At 38.9% G+C, this 20912-nt stretch overlaps 1 protein-coding gene across 1 annotated transcript in view; it reads right to left on the bottom strand.

Annotated features, from left to right (window-relative positions):
• Positions 1 to 20912, bottom strand: part of WLS (Wnt ligand secretion mediator) — a 98189-nt gene that overhangs the window by 46653 nt on the left and 30624 nt on the right. The window contains exon 2 of the mRNA XM_087820510.1: positions 12770 to 13042. Within this exon, the coding sequence (XP_087676636.1) occupies positions 12770 to 13042 (273 nt within the window). The remainder of the gene's footprint in view (positions 1 to 12769; positions 13043 to 20912) is intronic.

A 20912-nucleotide genomic window follows, 5' to 3' on the forward strand; every position in this document is an offset into this window, starting at 1 on the left:
AGTTTGACTAAAGTAAGAGTTAAACAGTAACAAACACAAAAATACCACAGTACATGGCAGTGGGGGAGAAAAAAAACACAGTCTTAATTATAAAAGGACATTAGTGCATTTCAACAATGGTTTTTGCCCCCTCCCCCTCAAATACCTTTGTGCTGCGTGCTGGAAAAGCCAGCTACCAGAAGGGATCACATCTGTTTCACGGGAAAGCTTTGTTTCTGACAAGTTTCGTAAAGGAAAAAGTAGGCTAGAACAAGCTTTTTATTTCCAACCCATCTTTTCTTAGTTCCCATGAATGAGGAGGAGATACAGATGAGAGCAGGCAGCCAGGGAGAAAAATAATATGGCTGGTGGTTCCTGACCTCCTGGATTCCTGCCGTCAGAGAAGCCGGAGAGGCAACATTTAATTGTGGAAAAACCAGCCTTGCTAGCCTCTTATCTTTTTCCTCTGTGACTTAAACCCACAATTACTGGCAACCCCTCGATTCCGAGTCACTCAGCTGGTGGTGGCAGCGATGGCTGTGCAGCTGAAAAGCAAAAGGGGAGTCAGATTTTACCTGCTTCCAAAGCCAGCCTTGTGCAAACAGCCCTAACCCAGCTTTATGACTTCTCCCATTAAAAAGTTCACAGATGCCCTCCCGTCGGGCATACCACCATGCAAGAAGTCCAGATGGAAAAAAAAAGAAAAGAAAAAGAAATGCGATTTCCAGCTGCTGTACAATTCAAAGGACAAGCTATGAGTCTCAAATCCTGAATTCCACATCTCATTTCAACACTAGATGCATGATTTTCAGTTCCTCTCCCGAAGGATCAAACTCCAGATTTCTTCGCCTGGTCATCAAGGCAACTCACCAACTGACCCCTCTGTCTTTCAGGAGCTTATCTTTTCTCTCCAATATGGAATTCTTCTACAGCCTAACAAATGGGCTTATTGTCCTTTGCCTGTAACATGTTATTTCACAGCTTGTTAACGGTAGAAAAATATGAGTGTTAGTCCTGACTTTCTTACCTGCAAGCCAGGGGCCCTTGGAGAAGTCACTTAACTCCTGAGGTTGTCTCCCATATACCTCTGCTCCCATCCTGAATTATTATTCTATTCTAAAATATTTTAACTTATATAGTAATAATATCTATTTTAAAATGGTATTCTCCACTTTTTTAAAGTGCTGATCAACATGATATTTGGCACTCATGGAGTCTACCTGTACCATGAAGTTGGAGCTCTTACCTTGAGATCCATAAACCTCTGAATTCCAAGGATGACTTTCAGGGCTTCAGTAGAAATACGAATACAATATGTGTGAATGGGGCCTAGTGTACATTTTTCTCCCAAGGTTGAGATCCTTCATCCAAAATTAAGAAGCACTGTCCTGAAGTAATGAAAGTCCTGTGGCAGTCTTCACTTAGGTGCTTGTTTTGTACACTCGGCCATGCTGCCTACCTTTCTGGGCTTCTATGTTCTTTCCAAAGCTCACATTGTTCTCCTCTGCTCAAGTCCAAAAATAACAACAACTCACCTTTATTGAGCATTTATTATGTACTAAGTGCTTAGTATGTAAGAGCCTCATCTGTATTAGTCTGTTTTAATCCTTAAGACAATCCTATAAGGCTGGTACTACTATGATCTCTATTTTATAGATGAAGACAATGAAGTATAAGGAAACTCAGAAACTTGCCAAAGGTCGCATAATTTGTAAGTGGCAGATTGGGGATTCAGAGCAAACACTTTCACTTCACATAACAAAATGAGGCTGCCTTTGGACTACTTCTTTGCCATCAGATAGTAGATTGTCACAAGTTCCACCCCCCCCTTTAAGACCCCACCCATAAAGACTCAAAAAGTACCTTCCAGTGAGCTAATCATTTCCCATCTGTGCTCATGGAGTACTCTGGGCACTTAGCACTGAATACATCAGTGCAATTTTTGTTTCTTTATCTCTGAACTAGACTGTGAGCTCCTAACTAATTATTTTGAGTACATCTTGAGTATTTACTGTGCCTGGAGCTGTGCTAGGTATGGAGACACAAAAATGAACAAGATACAGTCCCTGCCCTCAAAATTCAGCCTTGCAGAATAAAGAGAAGTAAACATAGAAGGTCCATGATGTTTTCTGAAACTGTGTTACGGAAGACTATCTTTGTATCTTAAATCCCAAGGAAAAAGAATGCCGGTACACAGTAGAAGCCCAATAAATGACTTCTGAATGAATGAATGAAGTTGGGAAGGAAGGCTCAGAAGCTGGGCTGTAAAATTAAAAGATCTACCATCCCTTTATGAAAACTCTTTGGGTATTTATACACTGACTCACCTAAAAACTGCTTCCTGTGTTGGTGTCTATGATACATTTTTTAATGTCAGACTAAAAATACACTTCCAGTACAGCAACCCTGTCTGCCTACCCGAGGACTAGAAATGAACACAGGGTAACACATAACAAAATAAAACAAGAAAACTCACTCATTTCAATACTAAGCTCACCCACTAACAAAGGGGAGTTCCATCCCCACTGAGAGGCGTCTTCTAAAATGGTTCACACTTGAGGGTCCCTGAAGTCACTTATTTACAAAGGTGAAGGGATACTCATGAGATTTTTATAGAGCCAAAGAATCTTAAGTGATTCACGGACTCTCTGCAAAAGAGAGTTAGAGTAGCTGGACCTTGGGGGTTGTCTAGTATAGTTTCCCACTCAGAACAGGAAGCTACTCCACAGCACTACTGACAGACTCCCTGTAGGATCCAGGCACAAGATCCCTTTCACTTATAACAGTCTACTTCCCAGCTGGGAGACCTTGCACAAATCAATTAACCTCTCTCATCTTTAGTTTCCTCATTCTGCAGGGGAGAGCTGTTGAGATGATCAGATGAAATACAAGTAAAGCATGATTTGGTTGCAAATAACTAAATTTTACCCACACTAGCTTAAGCAGAAATTAGCTGGAAGGATATAAAGGTACCTCGAGGAACTCAAGGACAGAAAGTTCTGACAAGCTTGAGGGACCAGAACCAGGAAGAGAAGAAATCTGCCAAGAAGAAAGTCATCACTTGTAGTTCATCATAATTACACTCATGGTCCTTCATCTCCACTTTCTCTTCTCATCTGGTTGCAACCAACTCTCTCTGCTCCTCCACGCATGAGGTGAATTATGGCTTCCCAGATAGCCTTCAGGGCTTTTCAGTTTAAGGGCTAATGAAGACGGGCCTAGAAATATTTTTTCCAAAAAGAAAAGAGAATCTGATTATTCACCCTTGGGTGAAGAGCCCATCCAAATCCAATCATCTGAGACTAGGGGACTGACATGGTGGAGGCCCACTCTGAGGGAAGGAAAATAGGCAAGATCTGCAAGAAAATGGTGTGAGGCCAAAGCACATGGCTGGCAGCAAAGACAACCACCACCATCTCTGGAACAAAAGTACTTAGTAGCCCTGGATGGTGTGGCTCAGTTGATTGGAATGTCATCCCATACAATGAAAGGTTTCAGATTCGATTTCTGGTCAGGGCACATACCCAGGTTATGGGTTCAGTGCCTGGCTGGGGTGTGGATTGGAGGCAACTAATCAATGTTTCCCTCTCTGTCTCTCTCCCTTTCCCTTCCTTTCTCTAAAACCAATTAAAAAACCCCCAAAACCAAAAAACATATATTCAGGTGATAAAAAAAAAGTACTTGGTAAAGGAATCACCACTCAAGGCAAGCTGTCACTGTGGTAATCATCATTATGACCCCCTCCCCCCACCAAACAGCTTCTGCTTGATTACTCACAGTGATAAGCTGCTCACTACTTAAAGACACACACAGCCTTTTTATTGCTGAACAACTCCAATTATTAAAATAATTTTCTATGTGACAACAACTTCTTTTAAGATACTAAATTTAAATATTTTCAATCTTCTCCCCAACCTTACTTTTAAGGAAAGCATAATTTTGCTTCTTAGGTCAGACCTGGGCTTTCCTTTGTGGTCATAATATGAATAACCAGTGAGGCAGGAAAGATTCACTGGACAATTATTTTAGGAAACAACCTAAACCAGAAAAATTAAAAACCAGAACTTCTTTTTCCCTTAAAGAATTTCTACTCCTTCTACTATTTACACTGACATATTAAAGCCAAAGAGGAACTGGAACCATTTCTAGCATCAATGTATAGACAGTAAGTAGATGTTGAAAGAAACGAATGGTTTTTTCCAGTGTGGAGTCCCTGGCACTTTTGAGAGTAGAATTCAGTCTTGTTTAACAAAGGATTTTCTTTCCCCCATCTAACTTTCTTTTGCGTTGGAAACCATAATCCAGAAAATAATTCTACTTCATATTTTCTAAGGTTATCCAAAATAAAAGTATAATTCCCTGTAAAATAACCTCACATTAGGTATGTGATGACTGACTGCATTTAAATAGTAATAAGAAAACTCAAAGTTAGAAGAGGCAGTAAAAACACAAAAACACCTTATATCCAGGGGGGTGCCATTCAGGAACCTGCTGCTGGTGGCTGCTTTGCTGTTCACATTTCTCATTGATGTCACCAGGCTTTTATTTTAGTAACCAGAATATACTTATTATGGATGCAAAGGGAATCTCATTTATATTCTAAACTCAGAGCAGGAAATGAGACACGTGGGTGATCTGCAGCTGTGGCACTATAAACAGGACCTGTCTACCCCCTAGTCTAGGTTCGAGACTATACTACATTCCCTGAACTGCACACAGATTGGGAAATTTTTAAAAATAGAAAAATACACTATTTTAGAAAGACTGGAACAGCTTCTGTCCAAAAATTAGAGGCCACTGTTTGGGAGAAGGCTCACTGCCCCTGTACAGGGCAGTGTACTTGCTGCCAGGTACCATCTGCCTACCTACATGGTTGATATGCAGCGAGGAGATCCTGCTGTGTCCAGCCAGCTATGCTGCAGTGGGCAAGTGTCAGTGGTTTTAAGGTTTTTTTGATCTGGTAAATTAAAGGACTAGTCTTTAACATTTGAAGGTCAAGTACTAATTTGAAATCCTGACAAAAGCCACAAAACTCTTACTCCAAAAAGTTATATAAGTATATACAACTATACTTATATAAAATTTTACATAGCACATCAGGGGGCTCACTTGGTCCTTGAAATCTACCCATAGATTACTGGTTGAAGATTATTAGACCAGCAGTACTCTAAGATTGCTTCCAGTGCTCAAAGTCTGCAATTACACAGCTCACGTCTAGTAACAATTGCTACAAATTATTCAGCACCACAGATGAGTGTTAAGACTAGAGACCAAGCCAATACAATCTACTTTCCAATGTTTTGTTTTGTTTTGAAATATATCTTTATTGATTTCAGAGAGAGGAAGGGAAAGGGAGAGAGAGAGATAGAAACATCAATGATGAGAGAGTCATTGATCTGCTGCAGCCCGCAACCGGGGCATGTGCCCTGACTGGGAATCGAACCCTGATCGCCTGGATCCTAGGCCGATGCTCAACCGCTGAGCCACGCCTGGCTGGGCTCTACTTTCCAGTGTTAAATTGAGCACTAAGCCAGTGCACAAGTGGAAGAAGGTGGGAAGAACTGGATATAGTAAATTATAAACATTAGTTAAAAAAATCTTGGGAAAGTTTTAGAGGAGCCCAACTCTGTTTCCCAACTGGATTTTAAAATTTGGAATAACATAACACAAAATCATGGAGCCAGATAGAGAGGCCCAGACAGTTTTAAAATGATGTCCAAGGGAAGGGCTTACCAATCATCACACCAAAATAAAACAAAGCCAAAGGCTCCCACGCTCCTGCCAATATAAACATGTTCACAATGATTAATTCCAAAGTTGTGCCTGAAGATTCCCTCAAAGGGGAATCCATGAATGAGAGTGAACAAACATGATGTCCCTAACCTTCACTGCCCTGGTTAATCATCAAAACACAGTCAGTCTTCTCCCACGATTTTAGTTCTTTCTATTCCAAGCCAGCAGGTAAGACCGATTCATACCAGTAAATTCAGGTTCTAGCCTAAGAAAGACGACTAGCCATGTAAACCCACCTTGAACACTGACAACCTCCCTACCTTTATCCACCACCAGAAACCCCACGCCACTTAAGTCTCCTGGATCTTTCTGGTAAATTTTGAGCTTTTGGGACTTATCTTTTTTTGAGGGGGAGATGTGTGAGGGTAGAGGGAAAATTTGAAGTTTTTATTTATTTCTGCTCACATTAATTCTGACTGAGATAGATAAAGAAATTTACATGGTAACTTTGAAAATCTTGGCGACTCCAGACTGTAATGGACAATATCTAATCAGAAATGTTTTTCTTATAAACCGAGATAGTAACATGCTCATGAATCAAAGGTCTCTGTTTGCAGGGAGTGGAATGGTAGAATTCTTTTTCTCAGTAGTTGCTTCAACATATTTTGTTAAAAGAGGGTTATCTGATGAAGCATGAAATTCCAGTGGTGTGAATACCATATTACCAGTGGTCTGTTCTGTCACAGTGGTTGTAGTTTTGTGGTGTATGAAATCCTCTGCCCATTCAGACCTCTTTGTGGATGCTTCCTAAGAAACATCTGAAAACAGAATTAAGACCCAAGACTCTTGCTGACGGCCAACAATAAGTTCACAAAAGGATTCCCTGACCTTCTTCTATAATTCACCCCTGATAATTTTGGATAATCTGACAGTTTATTTTTTACAGTTAACAGATTGTTCCTTCATTCTAATTGTTTTCATGTAGTATCTACTTAACATTCCCTAACAGGTGCACAAATGGAAGAGCACAACCCCTTCATAAAAAGTTTGGCAATTTCTCCCAGGACACTCAGCCATCTAACTTGAATATCAACTGGGTTATAGTATTATTTTGATTATTATTTTTACTTTTATTAGAAATAAGTTCTACAGAAATGTCTTCAGTTTGAGAAAAGGAAAATTACTTGTCATTTATATAGAAATATGTGAATCTATCACTTTATGTATTCATTTGCTATAAAGAAACAAGCAAGTAGGAAGTAGGACTTAACATTCAACTGTAGAGTAAGGCACAGGGCTCAAGGCAAAACAACAACTTCATAACCTAAGAACAGAACAGGCACCCTGGCTCTCCCCACCACATGCCATTTACCAGTATTTCTTCAGCCTAAGGGATTTTTAAACCTGTGAAAATCTGAGATTTATTACTCAGTGCTGAGCAATCCATCTTGAGGCTTTCTGCCAATGAATCTCAGCGCTTCTGTTTCCATAGCCTATAGATTTGAAAGCTGAGTTAAGACATGTCAAAAAAACCCAACCCTCCTTCTTTGATCTCTGCACCCAAGTTCCTCAAAAGGAGCCCCATGGAGAGCCTGAAGTTATGCTAAGTATGTGACTTGCAGTTGTAACCAGAAGAGTGACATTCCATTAGAAGTGGGCACCATGTTAGCCAACACAAACGTGTATTTCACAAATACATACATAAATTGAGTGAGTGACTGAAACACACTTTAAAAAGAATGAGATACACCCACTCTACAGGATATTTATTTTCAAATACAGAATTTGGTGTTACAGAAAGATCTAAGCCCATCACACGGATAAGCATTCATTTTCCCCAATGATTAAGCATACATCCAAATGCCAGGTGTTTAGGCTGACATTTTTCTGATACCTTTTTTTAGTCTGCTCCCTCTCCCTCTATGTCCTAACTCTGGAGTAAAAACTGAAGTCTTATGTCCCTTACAGAAACACCACGTTTGTGCCCTGACAAACGGGTTAATTCCACGTCTCTGAAATGTTCAGAAAAAGCCATGACTGACCCAATCGCAGGTTTCCAGATAGGTCTGCGCAGAATCTGTAATTGGTACTCACTGCAAGGGCAATTACTCCCATTTCTAGGCATATCTGTTTCTGGACTCTTCAATTGGCCTTCCTTTCCCAGACCTTGTAGACTATTACTTTAAAACTATCGCCATTTAAAAGTTGAATTGGCTAATACTTTCCATACTTATCACCAAATGACAACTGTGGGTGTTAATAATGTTTATGCTTAAAAGGCGAAAAGTAGGGGTTTCTGTTTCAAATTACTTTTTCAAATGTGGGTTATTTTTTTGCATAATATGTATGGAATATCTTCTTTCTCAATAATCAAATATGATATACACATTCTCTAACCACTTTTATTACTATAAATTACCCTTTAATGTCACCATTTTCCCTCCAAAGGATCAGCCTGATTTAAATCTTGGAATTGATAAAACAATCACCAGCTTTTAAATCATACGTCAATGCTTCTCTGGTTCCTAAGGGTTTGTCAAGATCTCAAATCCTAGCAAAATCTGTATCACTTTAAATTGAAAAGTTTAAAGGAGCCCAGCTGGTGTGGCTCAGTTGGTTGAGCATGCTCCCATGCAACAGGAGGCTGCCGGTTCGATTCCAGGTCAGGGCATATGCCCACGTTGTGGGCTTGATCCCCAGAATGAGGCGTGCAGGAGGCAGCTGATCAATGTTTCTATCTCTTTCTCCCTCTCCCTTTCTCTCTCTGAAATTAATAAAAACATTTGTTTTAAAGCTTAAAGGAAATAAACATTTAACCAAAATTATTACAAGTCATTTATTTTTATTTTTTATTTTTTAAATATATCTTTATTGATTTCAGAGAGAGGAAAGGAGAGGGAGAGAGAGAGATAAAAACATCAATGATGAGAGTCATTGATCACTGCCTAGCCTGCAACCCGGGCATGTGCCCTGACGGGGAATCGAACCCCGATCGCCTGGATCCCAGGTCGACGCTCAACTGCTGAGCCACGCCCGGCCGGGCGATTAGAAGTCATTTAAAATATAGAGCCTTTAGATTATTTAATCAGCTCAAAGACCCTTAAAAGATAGGTTAAAAACTCTGACCATATATCTATTAGAAATCCCAACTTTAATTTCATAGTCCAAATAAAAAAATCTCTTTTTTATTTGGAATCTGAAATTCATTGCATAGTTGGCCTAGGAAAGCTTAAAGAAAAAATAGGATTGGTCTTGACTTTTCCTTACATTAGAGGTAATATTGTTACAGCTGAATCTTTGATAAATAGAAAGTCATCCACATATAATAAGATCTTGTTCACCATACTCCCAGTCTCTTTTTTCCTGTCGATTTATTGCTGTCAGAAAGGCATCCAAATAATGATAAAATGTAAAAAGTAGACAGGCAGTCTCATGCATTCCTAAGTCTATCATGTCTTACAAATATTATAATTAAAATACATGTATATATATATCAATATCAATGAGCAAAGACATGCCATCACTCTTTAGTCAATGTCTTCACTGTCCATAAACTAAAGTATAGAGAGTAGATTTAAGGAAAAAAATATTTCCACAAACCCAACATGTAACTTTCTCATATTAAAGTTAATAATATCCCCTGCCCACTGCTCCTGCTTAAAAATCAAGTATTTTTAAAAATCTGGTGTTCTTGAGGCTCTATGATTTCAGCTATTTTATACATTTATTGACAGAACCATTAGTTATCTATCTTGTTAATTTAAGGATTTTTAAAGATAAGAATCTTTAGTAAAACCTTTTTCTAGATGAGGAAAAAATATATTTTGGAGCCTGGATACACATTCACACTTAATTTACATAGATAGGGTGTCCCCCCAAAAATGTATACACACTTTGAATAATTATAAAAATTCCAATGGGTTAAATCTGAAAAGAGAGAAACACCAATTGAACTATCAGCTGTTAAAGTATGTATACATTTTTGGGGGGACACCCTGTAGAAATATTTTATCAAAGCATCACCAACATAGGCATTTTTGATGTTTAGGATTAATATTTGCTGGGAAGTAATTCATCTGTAAAGTTAATAAGGTATATAAGTAATAGGTTCTGACAGCCAATTAGGATGTGTGTGCGGCGGGGGTGTTTCCCCACACATCCAGCAGTTCTCAGATACCAGCAAGGTATCCTACCCTTCACCTCAATTCTGACACTGCCCCGAGATAGCATCAGGTTCCACAAATTAAGGGCTCAGTCTCAGAAGAACTACCCCCCCTTCAGATGCCAATCATAAGCCCAGGTTGTCACCTGTGCTTCTGACCAACTGACTGTAAATCAGAGGTTCCCATGACCACCTTGTTATGTTCAATTAGTTTGCTAGAACAGCTCACAGAACTCAGTAGGCTACAGATTACAAAACATATGAATCAATAGCCAGATTAAGAGATACATAAGGCAAGGCCCCAAACAAAGGAGCGTCTATCCTTGTGGAGCTTGGGGACCTGAACATGGAAGTGTTCTGGTTCCCCACTGGGAAGCTCGCCAAACCCCCTCCTTTTGGCTTTTTGTAGAGGCTCCGTTACATAGCCACAGCTGATTAAATCACTGGCCATTGAAAACTGATTCAATCTCCAGCCCCTCTCTCCTCCTCAGAAAACGAGAGAGCGCACACGTGTGTGTGTGTTTGCATGTGTTTGCGTGTGTGTGTGTGTGAAAGTTCCACTCCTCTATTTATGGTTGGTTTCCTTGGTAACCTGCCCCTATCCTTAGGTGCTTTCCAAAGTCACCTCATTAACATAAGCCCAGTGGTGGCGGAAGGGGCTTGTTATGAATAACAAGCCACACAGTTCACCTTTATGGCTCTGAAGCATTTTCAAAACCTCAAAACAAGGGCCCGAATGTAACAAAAGATGCTCCCAATGCTTTTATGGCTCAGAACATTCCAATGGTTGGGGGACAGAAGAGCCAGGAACTGTGGACAAAGACCAAATATATGTGAGAAATATTTTTTGCTCATCCGAATGACCAATGATCTATTTCTTATCAATCGCAGTCTCACAATATTGCATGTGCCTCTCATTATAGCACATCTCTTTCTCTCCGGTGGGTTCAAGGGTCTGTTTCCCAGCCACTGTCTGCCCTAACCCCTTCAAAGAACATGTTTTGTTCAGCCTTGTATCCTCAGTGTCTATTGCTTAATACAGGGCTGGGACTTAAACGAGTGAACGAATAAATGTGTCACAAAATCTAGGAATAAGCCAGAGTGCAAGAGAATGGGGCAAGGAGCTACTACTCGAATGCTGCAGGCTGTTGTTCGGATCTGGCCCTTCAGGCCAGCTGGTCCTTCTTCCTGCTAACCAGAATGCCCCATCCCCATTCCCAACTCCTTGTCAGGGTTTTCACTCTTTAACACTCACCTCCAGTGAGTGTCTGCTCACTTGTGCACACGCACAAGCATGTGCACAACACATACAGGCCAAGGCAGCCTTTCCTTTCCTTGCTCTCTGCCCTTTTCTTTATGCTCCTCAGCCTCCCGGGGTGCCTCAGTTGCAGCACCTAACACACCATGCTGTAATGATTGGTTATTTCCCAGTCATTTCCACTTGAAGGACAGTCTTTCTCTGTATTTGCAGGTCCAGCCATCAGTACACTGTCTGGTGGTAGTGGGCACTCAAAAACATTTTGAAGTAATGGGTAAAAGAGTAAATGAATGGGGAGGGGAAAGTCTGCATTATAGAAAATTATCTCAGCATAATCTGTTTGATAAGATGCCGATCAGGTACATACTGTTTCAACTTCTAAACAGAGTAAATTAATATGATTGTATATCAAGATTATTGCTGATATAGGAAAATTACAATTAGAAAAAGTGCTTCAATCCATGGGCAGGTCCCAGGCAGAGCTGCTTTCAACATACTTTTCCCCTCTCACCCCTGATCCTGCTTCAGTCAAAAATGCTTTCTCCCTTCTCACCCCAGGGTTCTCTATGTTTTTCCCAGATGCCGCATGAGGCTCTTCCCCCCAGAAATCACCCAGTGATCTCTTCCTCACAAAATGTGTATATGCCCCATGCTCTCACAGTCTTGAATCACAACTGGGTAAGCTAAAAATATAACCTGGTTTTGTGGGAAAATGGGTGCTCATGGGTTGACATTCCCATTTTGACAGAGATCTTTTTCTAAGGCAATGGCTTTACTCAAAGTCCAGAGGGAAAAAACATTTGAAACATGGGACCTTTCAGAAATCCTCAAATCACTCCACTGGAGTGAGCTCCCTGGTGGTGCCACAGAGGTGAAGGGGTGAATGTGCCACTCTGGCTTGAGCTGAAGGCCATCAAGACCCAGCAGAGTCAAGAAAAAATGTTACCACTCCCTTAACTGCCTAAACGAATTTCGATAGTGGGACTGGCACAGAAAGAGAGCTTTACCACAGATAACTTTTTATCTGAAAGACTTAACCTGCACGGCAGGGCAAACTTCTAATTACCAAACATCGAATTGCCCTCCACTCCTTTGAAGCTCCAGGTCTCTATCCCATTCATGAGCTCAGGATGGCCTATTAAGCTTCCATTACCCAACTTGCCCTTGAGTCTCATATCTTTGGGGCTCCCATACATATGACATTAATTTTTTTCCTCCTGCTAACATGTCTTACATTAATTTAATCATGAGACCAGCCAAGGGAAGAAGGAAACACTTTCCACCCCCACCCTCACCCTCACCCCCAGAGAGGTAATGGAGCTTAGCAGTTAGGGCAGGGCTCTGAAGCCAGGCTGCCTGGGTTTGAATCCACTCTCCACCCTTCTGACCTCAGGCAACCTTGCTGGTGCCCAAGTATTTTTTCCCCCCAAGTTTTTTAACTGTAAAAAAGAACTACCCCTATAAATTGGTGGGTTACTATGAGTAGCATACTCAGAAAAGTGCCTAATAAGTAGTAAGGCATTGATGATTGTCTGCTATTAATATTAGCATTTTAGTGTTATTAGAAGTGGCTCTGAAAGAACCTGAACAGAGAAATTCCCCAAGGTAGGAGAGGAAAGAGGGGAGAGCACACTTACTGATTTGGTTGTTCAGCTTGAATGCAATGTCCAGCTGCAGGATAATCAGCATGAATTGGAACCAAGGACTCATCTCCATGGAGGGGAGAGGAATGTGGACAGAAAATACAATGTCATTGGCTTCTATTTCCCTTGGAATTGCTTCATCGATGTCTCGGATTTTGTGGCAGTGGTTGGTCCCCCAAGGAATGAACCATTTTGTCTTGTGATGGTTTTTACGAACATCCACACATTTCACTGACGTGTAGGACACTGCTGTTGTGGGCCCTGGAGCTGAAAAGAAAAATGTTTTACTGTTTTAGAAAAATTATCCAATGAGGTGCTAATTTCTGGCTAACATTCTTTCCACTGCTGTTTTCTCTCCATTTTTTGGTACTGCCTTCTATAATTTGGGATCAGTAATACCTAGGGTCTCCCAAATCTTGGTGAGGATCCTTCAGGGACCTCTGTAGGTATCGTAAAGTATCCCCAAGAGACTTCCCATTGTGTTTTCAATCACTGATATTTATTAGAAGAATATATTTGCAACCTGTTTGGTTTAGTTACCTCCTCACTCCAAAATGTATGTCATAAAAATCCAGTGCTTCAGTTCCCACCTGCCTGTGGACTTGAGGGCTCTAGTGCTTCATAGACAACAGCGTCTGGTCTGAAGCCCTGGGTCTGAAGCCCGCTTAAACAACTTACTCTCAGCTAATCTTGGGCAAATTGGTTAAATCTATAGTACCTTCACAACCCTCATCTGAGAAACAAGATAGTTGGTTTCTAAGACTCCACCAATATAGCTGGTTTCTAAGATTCTTAACTCTAAAATTTTACAATACTGCTTTTGATTGAGAGAAAGAACTATGTTAACCTCAGGTTCCCTCTTAGAGTGGTACCTACCAGAGGGTGGGAACTCAAACATTGACTGATACCTCAAAGGTATACAAAAATATAATCCATACATTTCAAGAGAGAACATCATATTTGAACAATATAACATTAAAGAACACTGTTTTGTGATTATAAAGTGATTATGTGATTACAACAGAAAATTTGCAAAATATAGACATTTTAAAGTTTGAAACAACATCCCGCTAGAGGGAAGTAACCATTATTAGAAAATACCTAAATACTATCTTTCTTTTCTATGAGTGCACAAGTATATAAAAATTTATACATGAATTAAATTGTATGACCTTAAAGTACATACTAATATTAACACATTTTTTACAAAATGGGATCATGCCATACATAGTTTTGTAGCTTTTTGTTTTCATTCGTTGCAGAGTAGCACAGTGGTAAATAATACTGGCTCAGGAACCAACTTGCCTGGTGTCAAATCCTGGCTCTCTCATTCTAGTTGTGTCACCACTAATCCACACTAGGAAAGCTTTGGGTGAATTACTAAACCTGTCTGGGTGTTATTAGTTTTATCATCTCTTCAATGGCAATAATAATAGTGCCATTGTGTACATTAAACAAGTTAACATGAAAAGTGCTCAGAACAGTGCTTGAGCACATAAAAAGTATAAAATTAATATTACCTATTATAAAAATTTCCCCATAATAAATTTTCAACCAGCAGTTACAAAATAATCAGATATACTAAACTGAATTTACCTACACATCCCTTAGTTTGTAAAGGTTGTCTATAAATAAGAAAAATTCTTTGCCTAATATTTTTTTGTTTCTAATCTATCTTAACTTTTCCATCTGCTGTCTAAATTTATTTATGGCATATTTTAATATTGATAAGATCCAAACTTTATATAGAATCTCTCTTTTCATTTATGTTTTTTCCCCATGTTTTTGTCCTTAGAGAAAACTTCTTTATCTTCAAATTCAATAAACAGGCACCTTTATTAACTTCCAGTTATTTTTAACAATTTCATTTAAAAAAATATTTAAATAGTTGATACTTCTGGAATTTGTTTTGATATAAGAGATGAGGTAAGGTTCTAGTTTTTCATTTTTTTAAAACATTTAAATTATTCTTTACTGACTAGACTTTCATTGATTTATGACATCACCTTTATCCTATCTATAACAATAGATGCTTCTGGACAATCTGCTCTGTTTCATGTATTGGGCTATCAATTCATGGTCCAACACAACACTGTTTTGGATTCTGTATGTTGATGGTGTGTTATCAGTATCTGACAGAGTAAATCCCCTTCCCTCTATTGCTGGGATTTTCAAATTTATGTCCTATTGCTGGGGTTTTCACTGAAATTACATTAAATCTATAAAGGAATGTGGACAGAATCAGCATCCTTCCCAACATTAAGTGTCCCCATGCAAGAACAGTGACTGCTTCTCCATTAACTGGAGTTCATTTTTACATCTTTTTGAAAAATTTTATAGTTTTCTTCATATCTTTAAAAAATCAATTTGTAAAACGTTTCTCTGAAAGTTAGTAGTGAAAGAAAAGCATTATAAGTTGTGTTTTATGTGCATAGTTTAAATGTGTTTAATTCTGTAAATATATTTGGCATACCGTGCTTTCAGACCTTTTGTGAGAAGGAATCATCTCTTATTTAATGGAGATCAGATAGCAACTAGGGAAATATGTAAAGCAAGAGGAAAATCATGTAGGAGGCAAAAGTGTGTATTATTAATATTTTTCTCGACACCTAATGCTCAGATACACATTTTTTCTATCTCTAAATATCTATCCTAAATTCTGAGAAAATGTTGTTTGCAGAAAGTCTGACAATGCCTAATAAAATGTACACGAAACCCCAGCACTACGAAACTCTAGCTGAAAGTCCTTCAATGTAGAGTCCTGAACACTGCGGCATGGAGTCACCACTAATCCATGCCAGGGAAGTTTCTCTTTAAAACTCGAAACTGTATCGCAAAGACATTTTACACCTAATTCATCTACAACATCTGGCTTATTATTGGAAATAGGAGTCTATCAATTGGTTATCCAGCCTCAGCTAACTAGCCCACTGACATTAGAAAGACCAATGGCACATTTAACTGAATCCCTTTTAATGTGGTTGGAGAAATAAACAGGGAGACAAAAGTCATGAATTCTATTTTTGGCTAACATGCTCAAACTGACTATTTGCAGCAAAAAATAGTGACTACATTTTAAAACTTCTATTCTTCCAAAATGAACCTAACCTTTTTCTTTTTTTTTTTTCTTTTGAAAAACAAGTTTTCCCCTCCTTAGACCAAAATGAAAAATAACTAGCTGAGTTCCTCAGCTAAGCTCCAAAACCACATTCCAAACTTAATAACAGAGAAGCTGAGCACTTTACGGGCACAAAGGCTGCATTTTTAATGGACACAGTGAGCGCCTGCCTTTGTAGTGGCCTGAATTATTTTCATTCTTTCATTAGTCTAGTGTTTCTTGCCTAAAGAAAAACCCCCAGGAATACTAATATTTTCATAAAGATCATGACCATGAACTTGGAGAAACCTCAAATGCATCTCCAGCTATACCATGAGAATCACGAATATTTTCCTTCACATGAATAAATTAGTTCTCTGGACTCAAAAACCTTTGCATAACTTAAAAGCCTGAAGAAAATTCAATATTTTCAATTTTTCTAGTAGTGCTCAAAAGGCAAAATAGTTGTATCGTTGGAGAAAGTAAACAGAAATTCTGATATTCAAATATGGACAGTAAATACTTCCCCACTAATGTATTTATAGCTCCAGACAACTTCCTACTCCAGTTAAAAGTGAATTCCCAGGTGTTCCTTTACGTAGGAAGCCTATCAAAGTAAACTAAAAAATAAAGTTTATAGCTAATAGCTGGTTGCCTAGAGTAGGTGTTTTCATTCAGTTGTAGCCCAAATTGTGACTACATGTATCACAAAACAGTGTCCAAAATCAAAAGAAGTTTGATCTGTCATTAAATTTTTAAAAAGTGTGATAGATTTTACTGTAAGAGAACAGAGTGAAGTGGAAGAAGCTAAAATTATCTACAACCTTTGAAGAAGCTACAGCCAACTAACAGGTATATGAAATGAAGGCCTTACTTAGAAACCAGAGTGGTTCTAGGGATTAATAGACTTTGTGTATTTAAGAAGGGGCTGGATGGATTCAGGTCAACAAATTGAGTCATGTTTACTCTGGTGGAAGCTAAAAATAACCACCTTTCAGTATTCCTAGGATAGTAATGCAATCACCCAGCTGCCTCAGCATACTTTATAAATGTCCCCTCTATCCATCCATAGCATTTCACTGAAAAAAAAAAAAAAAAAAAAGGGCCAAAAGCTACCTCTATATCAGTACAATTTAGTAGACAGAGCAATCTGGCCAAAAATGAATATGCCCAGGCACTGTGGATGGGGTAACTTCTGGTAGGTAAGACAGCATTTAGAATATGCCCAGAAGTCATAAAACCACAGGCTGCTTCATTGAAAACTCTGGCCCATTCTGAGTTCAGTTCTCTTTACTATGCCAAACATAGGCCTTTCCCCCCCCTTTCCTTATCTGTATTTCCACACAGGATTTTTGGCCTCCACCTCTCTACTGTAGTACGAGAACTGTGAAATGTGATATTACATGACATTTCACTTTAAAATGATATGAAATCAATAAGACTTCTAATGCAAGGTTATGAAAAAATGCACAAATACAACTCGAAGCCTCTTTGAAAATTCAGTGGCCCCTCAATTATGTACATTACTAAGGCTCATACTACATTCACCAAATACGTCCTGAGTGCCTACTATGCACTAGCACTGTTAGGGGATGGAGTGAACCTAACAGACACCAGCCATGTTGAATGTACAATAATGGGGAAAACAGACAAAAACCAAATAATTACAGGAAAGAGTAATTATAATTGTGGTGAATGCTACATTTATCCTGACATTACCTGAGAAAGGGCAACATTTAGATATTTGGGAGGTAGGGAAAATGAATGCTCTAGAATGAGGCAAAAATTCCATTCATCATCACAATGCAACCTTGAATAAAAATGTTAAGTGGACAATGACTAAACCTGTACTTCTTTTGGAAGAATATTCATTGACTCCAGTCAGCTTCCTGTTATGGCATCTCAAATGGTTGTCCAGTTTACAAATTACTATCTAGCCAACCACTACCGCTATCATGCTCAAAGTTGAGTCAACATCAAATCATTAGCCCCTACTCCCTCCAGAACCTGTAATTAAAGAGTTGGACAGAGATGCAAGACTTGGTTGCCTCCTAGAAAAGTTAAAATTAAAACAATATGTTGACATGACACATGGTCTCCATTTAGGCCAACACAGACTATTTATTTCTTTGCTTTATTCAAGTGAAAAAGATTCCTTTAGCAGTTATCTAGGAGTATTCTTATTATGTGAGCACTGTGCTAACTAAAGATAGAGACAATGACAGTCCCAGACCTAAAGTTGCTCATGGTCTAGTGTGGGATGCTGAGAAGTGGGCAGAGGGGTACATCCTGATTGAAACTTGCTCTGACAGAAGTTTGTACAGGATCCATCAGTTGGAAAGGAGGTAGGGGTGGGGGGAGTTGCTTGCAGAAGGCTTGGACTTAGGCTTGAGCTTATCCCTCAAAGAGAGCAAGTGTTTGTTAGCCTGGGGGAAAGGGCGACATAGCCAAATGGGGAAGGTTCTGAAGAAGACCATGTGCTGGGTCATAGGATACCTAGGAAATCACAGTATGTTCTGCAGATGCCTGTGCTTGAATATTAAAAATTAAAAAAAAAAATCATTTAACAGGTGAAAATACAGCACCACCCCTAACTTTGTTTCAGCTCTTTGCTTTCTCTAACCAGTGGCATAGTTCTACTAGAGGGCCTTGGCTTCTGCTCCCAACAGTCTCTGCTCCAGTCTGTAGAGCAACATGAAGAAGAAATAATAAACAGAACTACCAATAACAAAGAATTTTTATTTGGGGGAATCTTTCCTTCTAAGACACCTATGTCTGTCCTGTAAGTTTCCACAAGGCTAGACCATGAGATCTGCTGGAAGACAGTTAAGCAAGAGTGTGGTGGGAGGGAATGGAGAAGCCCCACCTCTTATTCTAGAAACTGGGCCTCCAAAGAGCCTTTGAAGTCTAGATCATCAGATAATAGCCTTCACCTAAATAACAGGAAGAATGTCTGCTTTGCAACAAAAATGTTATTTAAAATTAATCTTCTTTGGGCTACAAGGGTAAGGAATGTGGACAACAGACCAATTAAAAGGGTAATGCATGTTCATAAGCATTAATAATCATCCTACAATTGCTAGCAGATAATTTTTGCTACTGACTCAAGAGGAGGTTGATTTAACTCTTAAACTCTAGTCTCAGTTTAAAAGCTGCTATAATGATCTCTGGACCTGTAAAAACATGAATGTTTCATTTATTAATCTATATTTTTAATAATTTTATTTATTTATTTATTTATTTATTTATTTATTTATTTATTCTCTACTTTGTTCCCTAAAAGGTTTTGGGTTACTAGAAAGTGAATATTAGACTTTACTTTTAAAAAGAATTGAGGCTAATTTTAAAAGATAGAATTAATGTTTGGGGGCGAAGAATTACTTGGTCTATGTGTATATCTACAAGAGTAGAGAACAAAAGCAATAGTTGGATAATGTTAGCACCCACAACTTTCACCTGATCTATAAAGCTAAGTGACTCAATATCCACTTCACTTTGTAAAGTAGAGAAAAACTTCTACTGCCTGGCTATGGATGGTATTTATAAGATTCTATATAGTAATTCTTTCTTATCTACAGGGGATACGGTACAAGACCCCCAGTGGATGCCTGAAACCACAGAGAGTACTGAACCCTACGATACTGTTGTTGTTGTTTTCCTGTACATACATACCTTTTCACTTAAAGAAAGCACTTTATGGCTTCTCTTTGGCATATCCAAATTGCCAGCATCACTACTCTTGTGCTTTGGGGACATTCTTAAGTAAAATAATGGTTCCTTGATCACAAGCACTGTGATATTGAGACAGTCCAATTGACACTGAGCCTGGCTACTAAGAGGCTACTGGGTGGGTAGCATGTACAGTGTGGATACACTGGACAAAAGATAGAATTAATGATTCACATCCAGGCAGGATGGAGCCGGACCACGAGCGATTCCATTATGCTACTCAGAACAGCAGACAATTTAAAACTTATAAATTGCTTATTTCTGGAGTTTTCTATGTAATATTTTTGGACCATGGTTGACTGAGGGTAACTAAAACCATGGGTAAGGGGGGACAACTGTACTCAACTTGGTTCTAAACTTTGCCTATGTGCGCATCTATGCTTGCCTCAGTGAGAATTCGTATGAAATGCATTGGGCATTTAGGCCCTTAGGTAACTCCAGGGTTTGCTTAGGATTTTTCAATGTGCCTCAAGGAGGGGTAGGAGGAGAAGAGGGAAAGAGGAACATAGGTGGCAGAAATCAAGGAGAACAGATGGGTTCCTGTTATTTATACAACTACAATTTTTATTCAAAGCCCCCAAGCACTCATTTAACATAAAAGGATCTTCAGCTAAATTTAGAAATTAGTTTTTGAATGTGTTAAATTGAGTTCCCACAGAGAGTCTGCCTGTCTTTCTCAAGCTCAAAAACCTCCTACTTTAATTCTAGTTAAAAGGAAACATGTGGGATATACTGTACAACTGATGTAGCCAGATCATATTATCTGGTTGAATTGTGAGGTTTTAGACAACCGGCCATTCTTTCAGCTAATTCAGTTTACCATTCCCTCCATGTCAATTCTCAGTATCTGCCACAGCGTGTGTCTAAGTTTTAGGATGTCTCACTATAATGACTGCTTCAAAATTTTCAGCTAGAAAGTGTAAATACTTGTGTTAAACTGACTTAGTACTTTGGAATTAACTGACTCTGTCTGTTACTTCCTTTACTGAAATTGCTCTGAAGTTATAATGGTCAGACATTCACGTTACCTCTGCCACCGAATTGGAAGATAAAATTCTCCTATATTTCAACTATACCAATTAAATCTTACTAGATTACTAAGTGAAATATTATTTCACAATTCAATCTCAATTACTGGAGAGCTGAGAGTGGGTCTGCAGGGCCAAGACCTGGAGAAGTGGTTTTCGGAATTATCCTAGCTGTGCCCTAGTGTATGTAATGGGGTGCCCTAAGTGACATGTAATTCATTCTTGCCGGCAATTTTCAGTAAGTAATTAATTATGCTAACATCTGTTCTAGGAAAGCTACATT

Source organism: Miniopterus natalensis, chromosome 9 (genome assembly GCF_054644295.1).
Source record: "Miniopterus natalensis isolate mMinNat1 chromosome 9, mMinNat1.hap1, whole genome shotgun sequence".
Classification (NCBI taxonomy): domain Eukaryota; kingdom Metazoa; phylum Chordata; class Mammalia; order Chiroptera; family Miniopteridae; genus Miniopterus; species Miniopterus natalensis.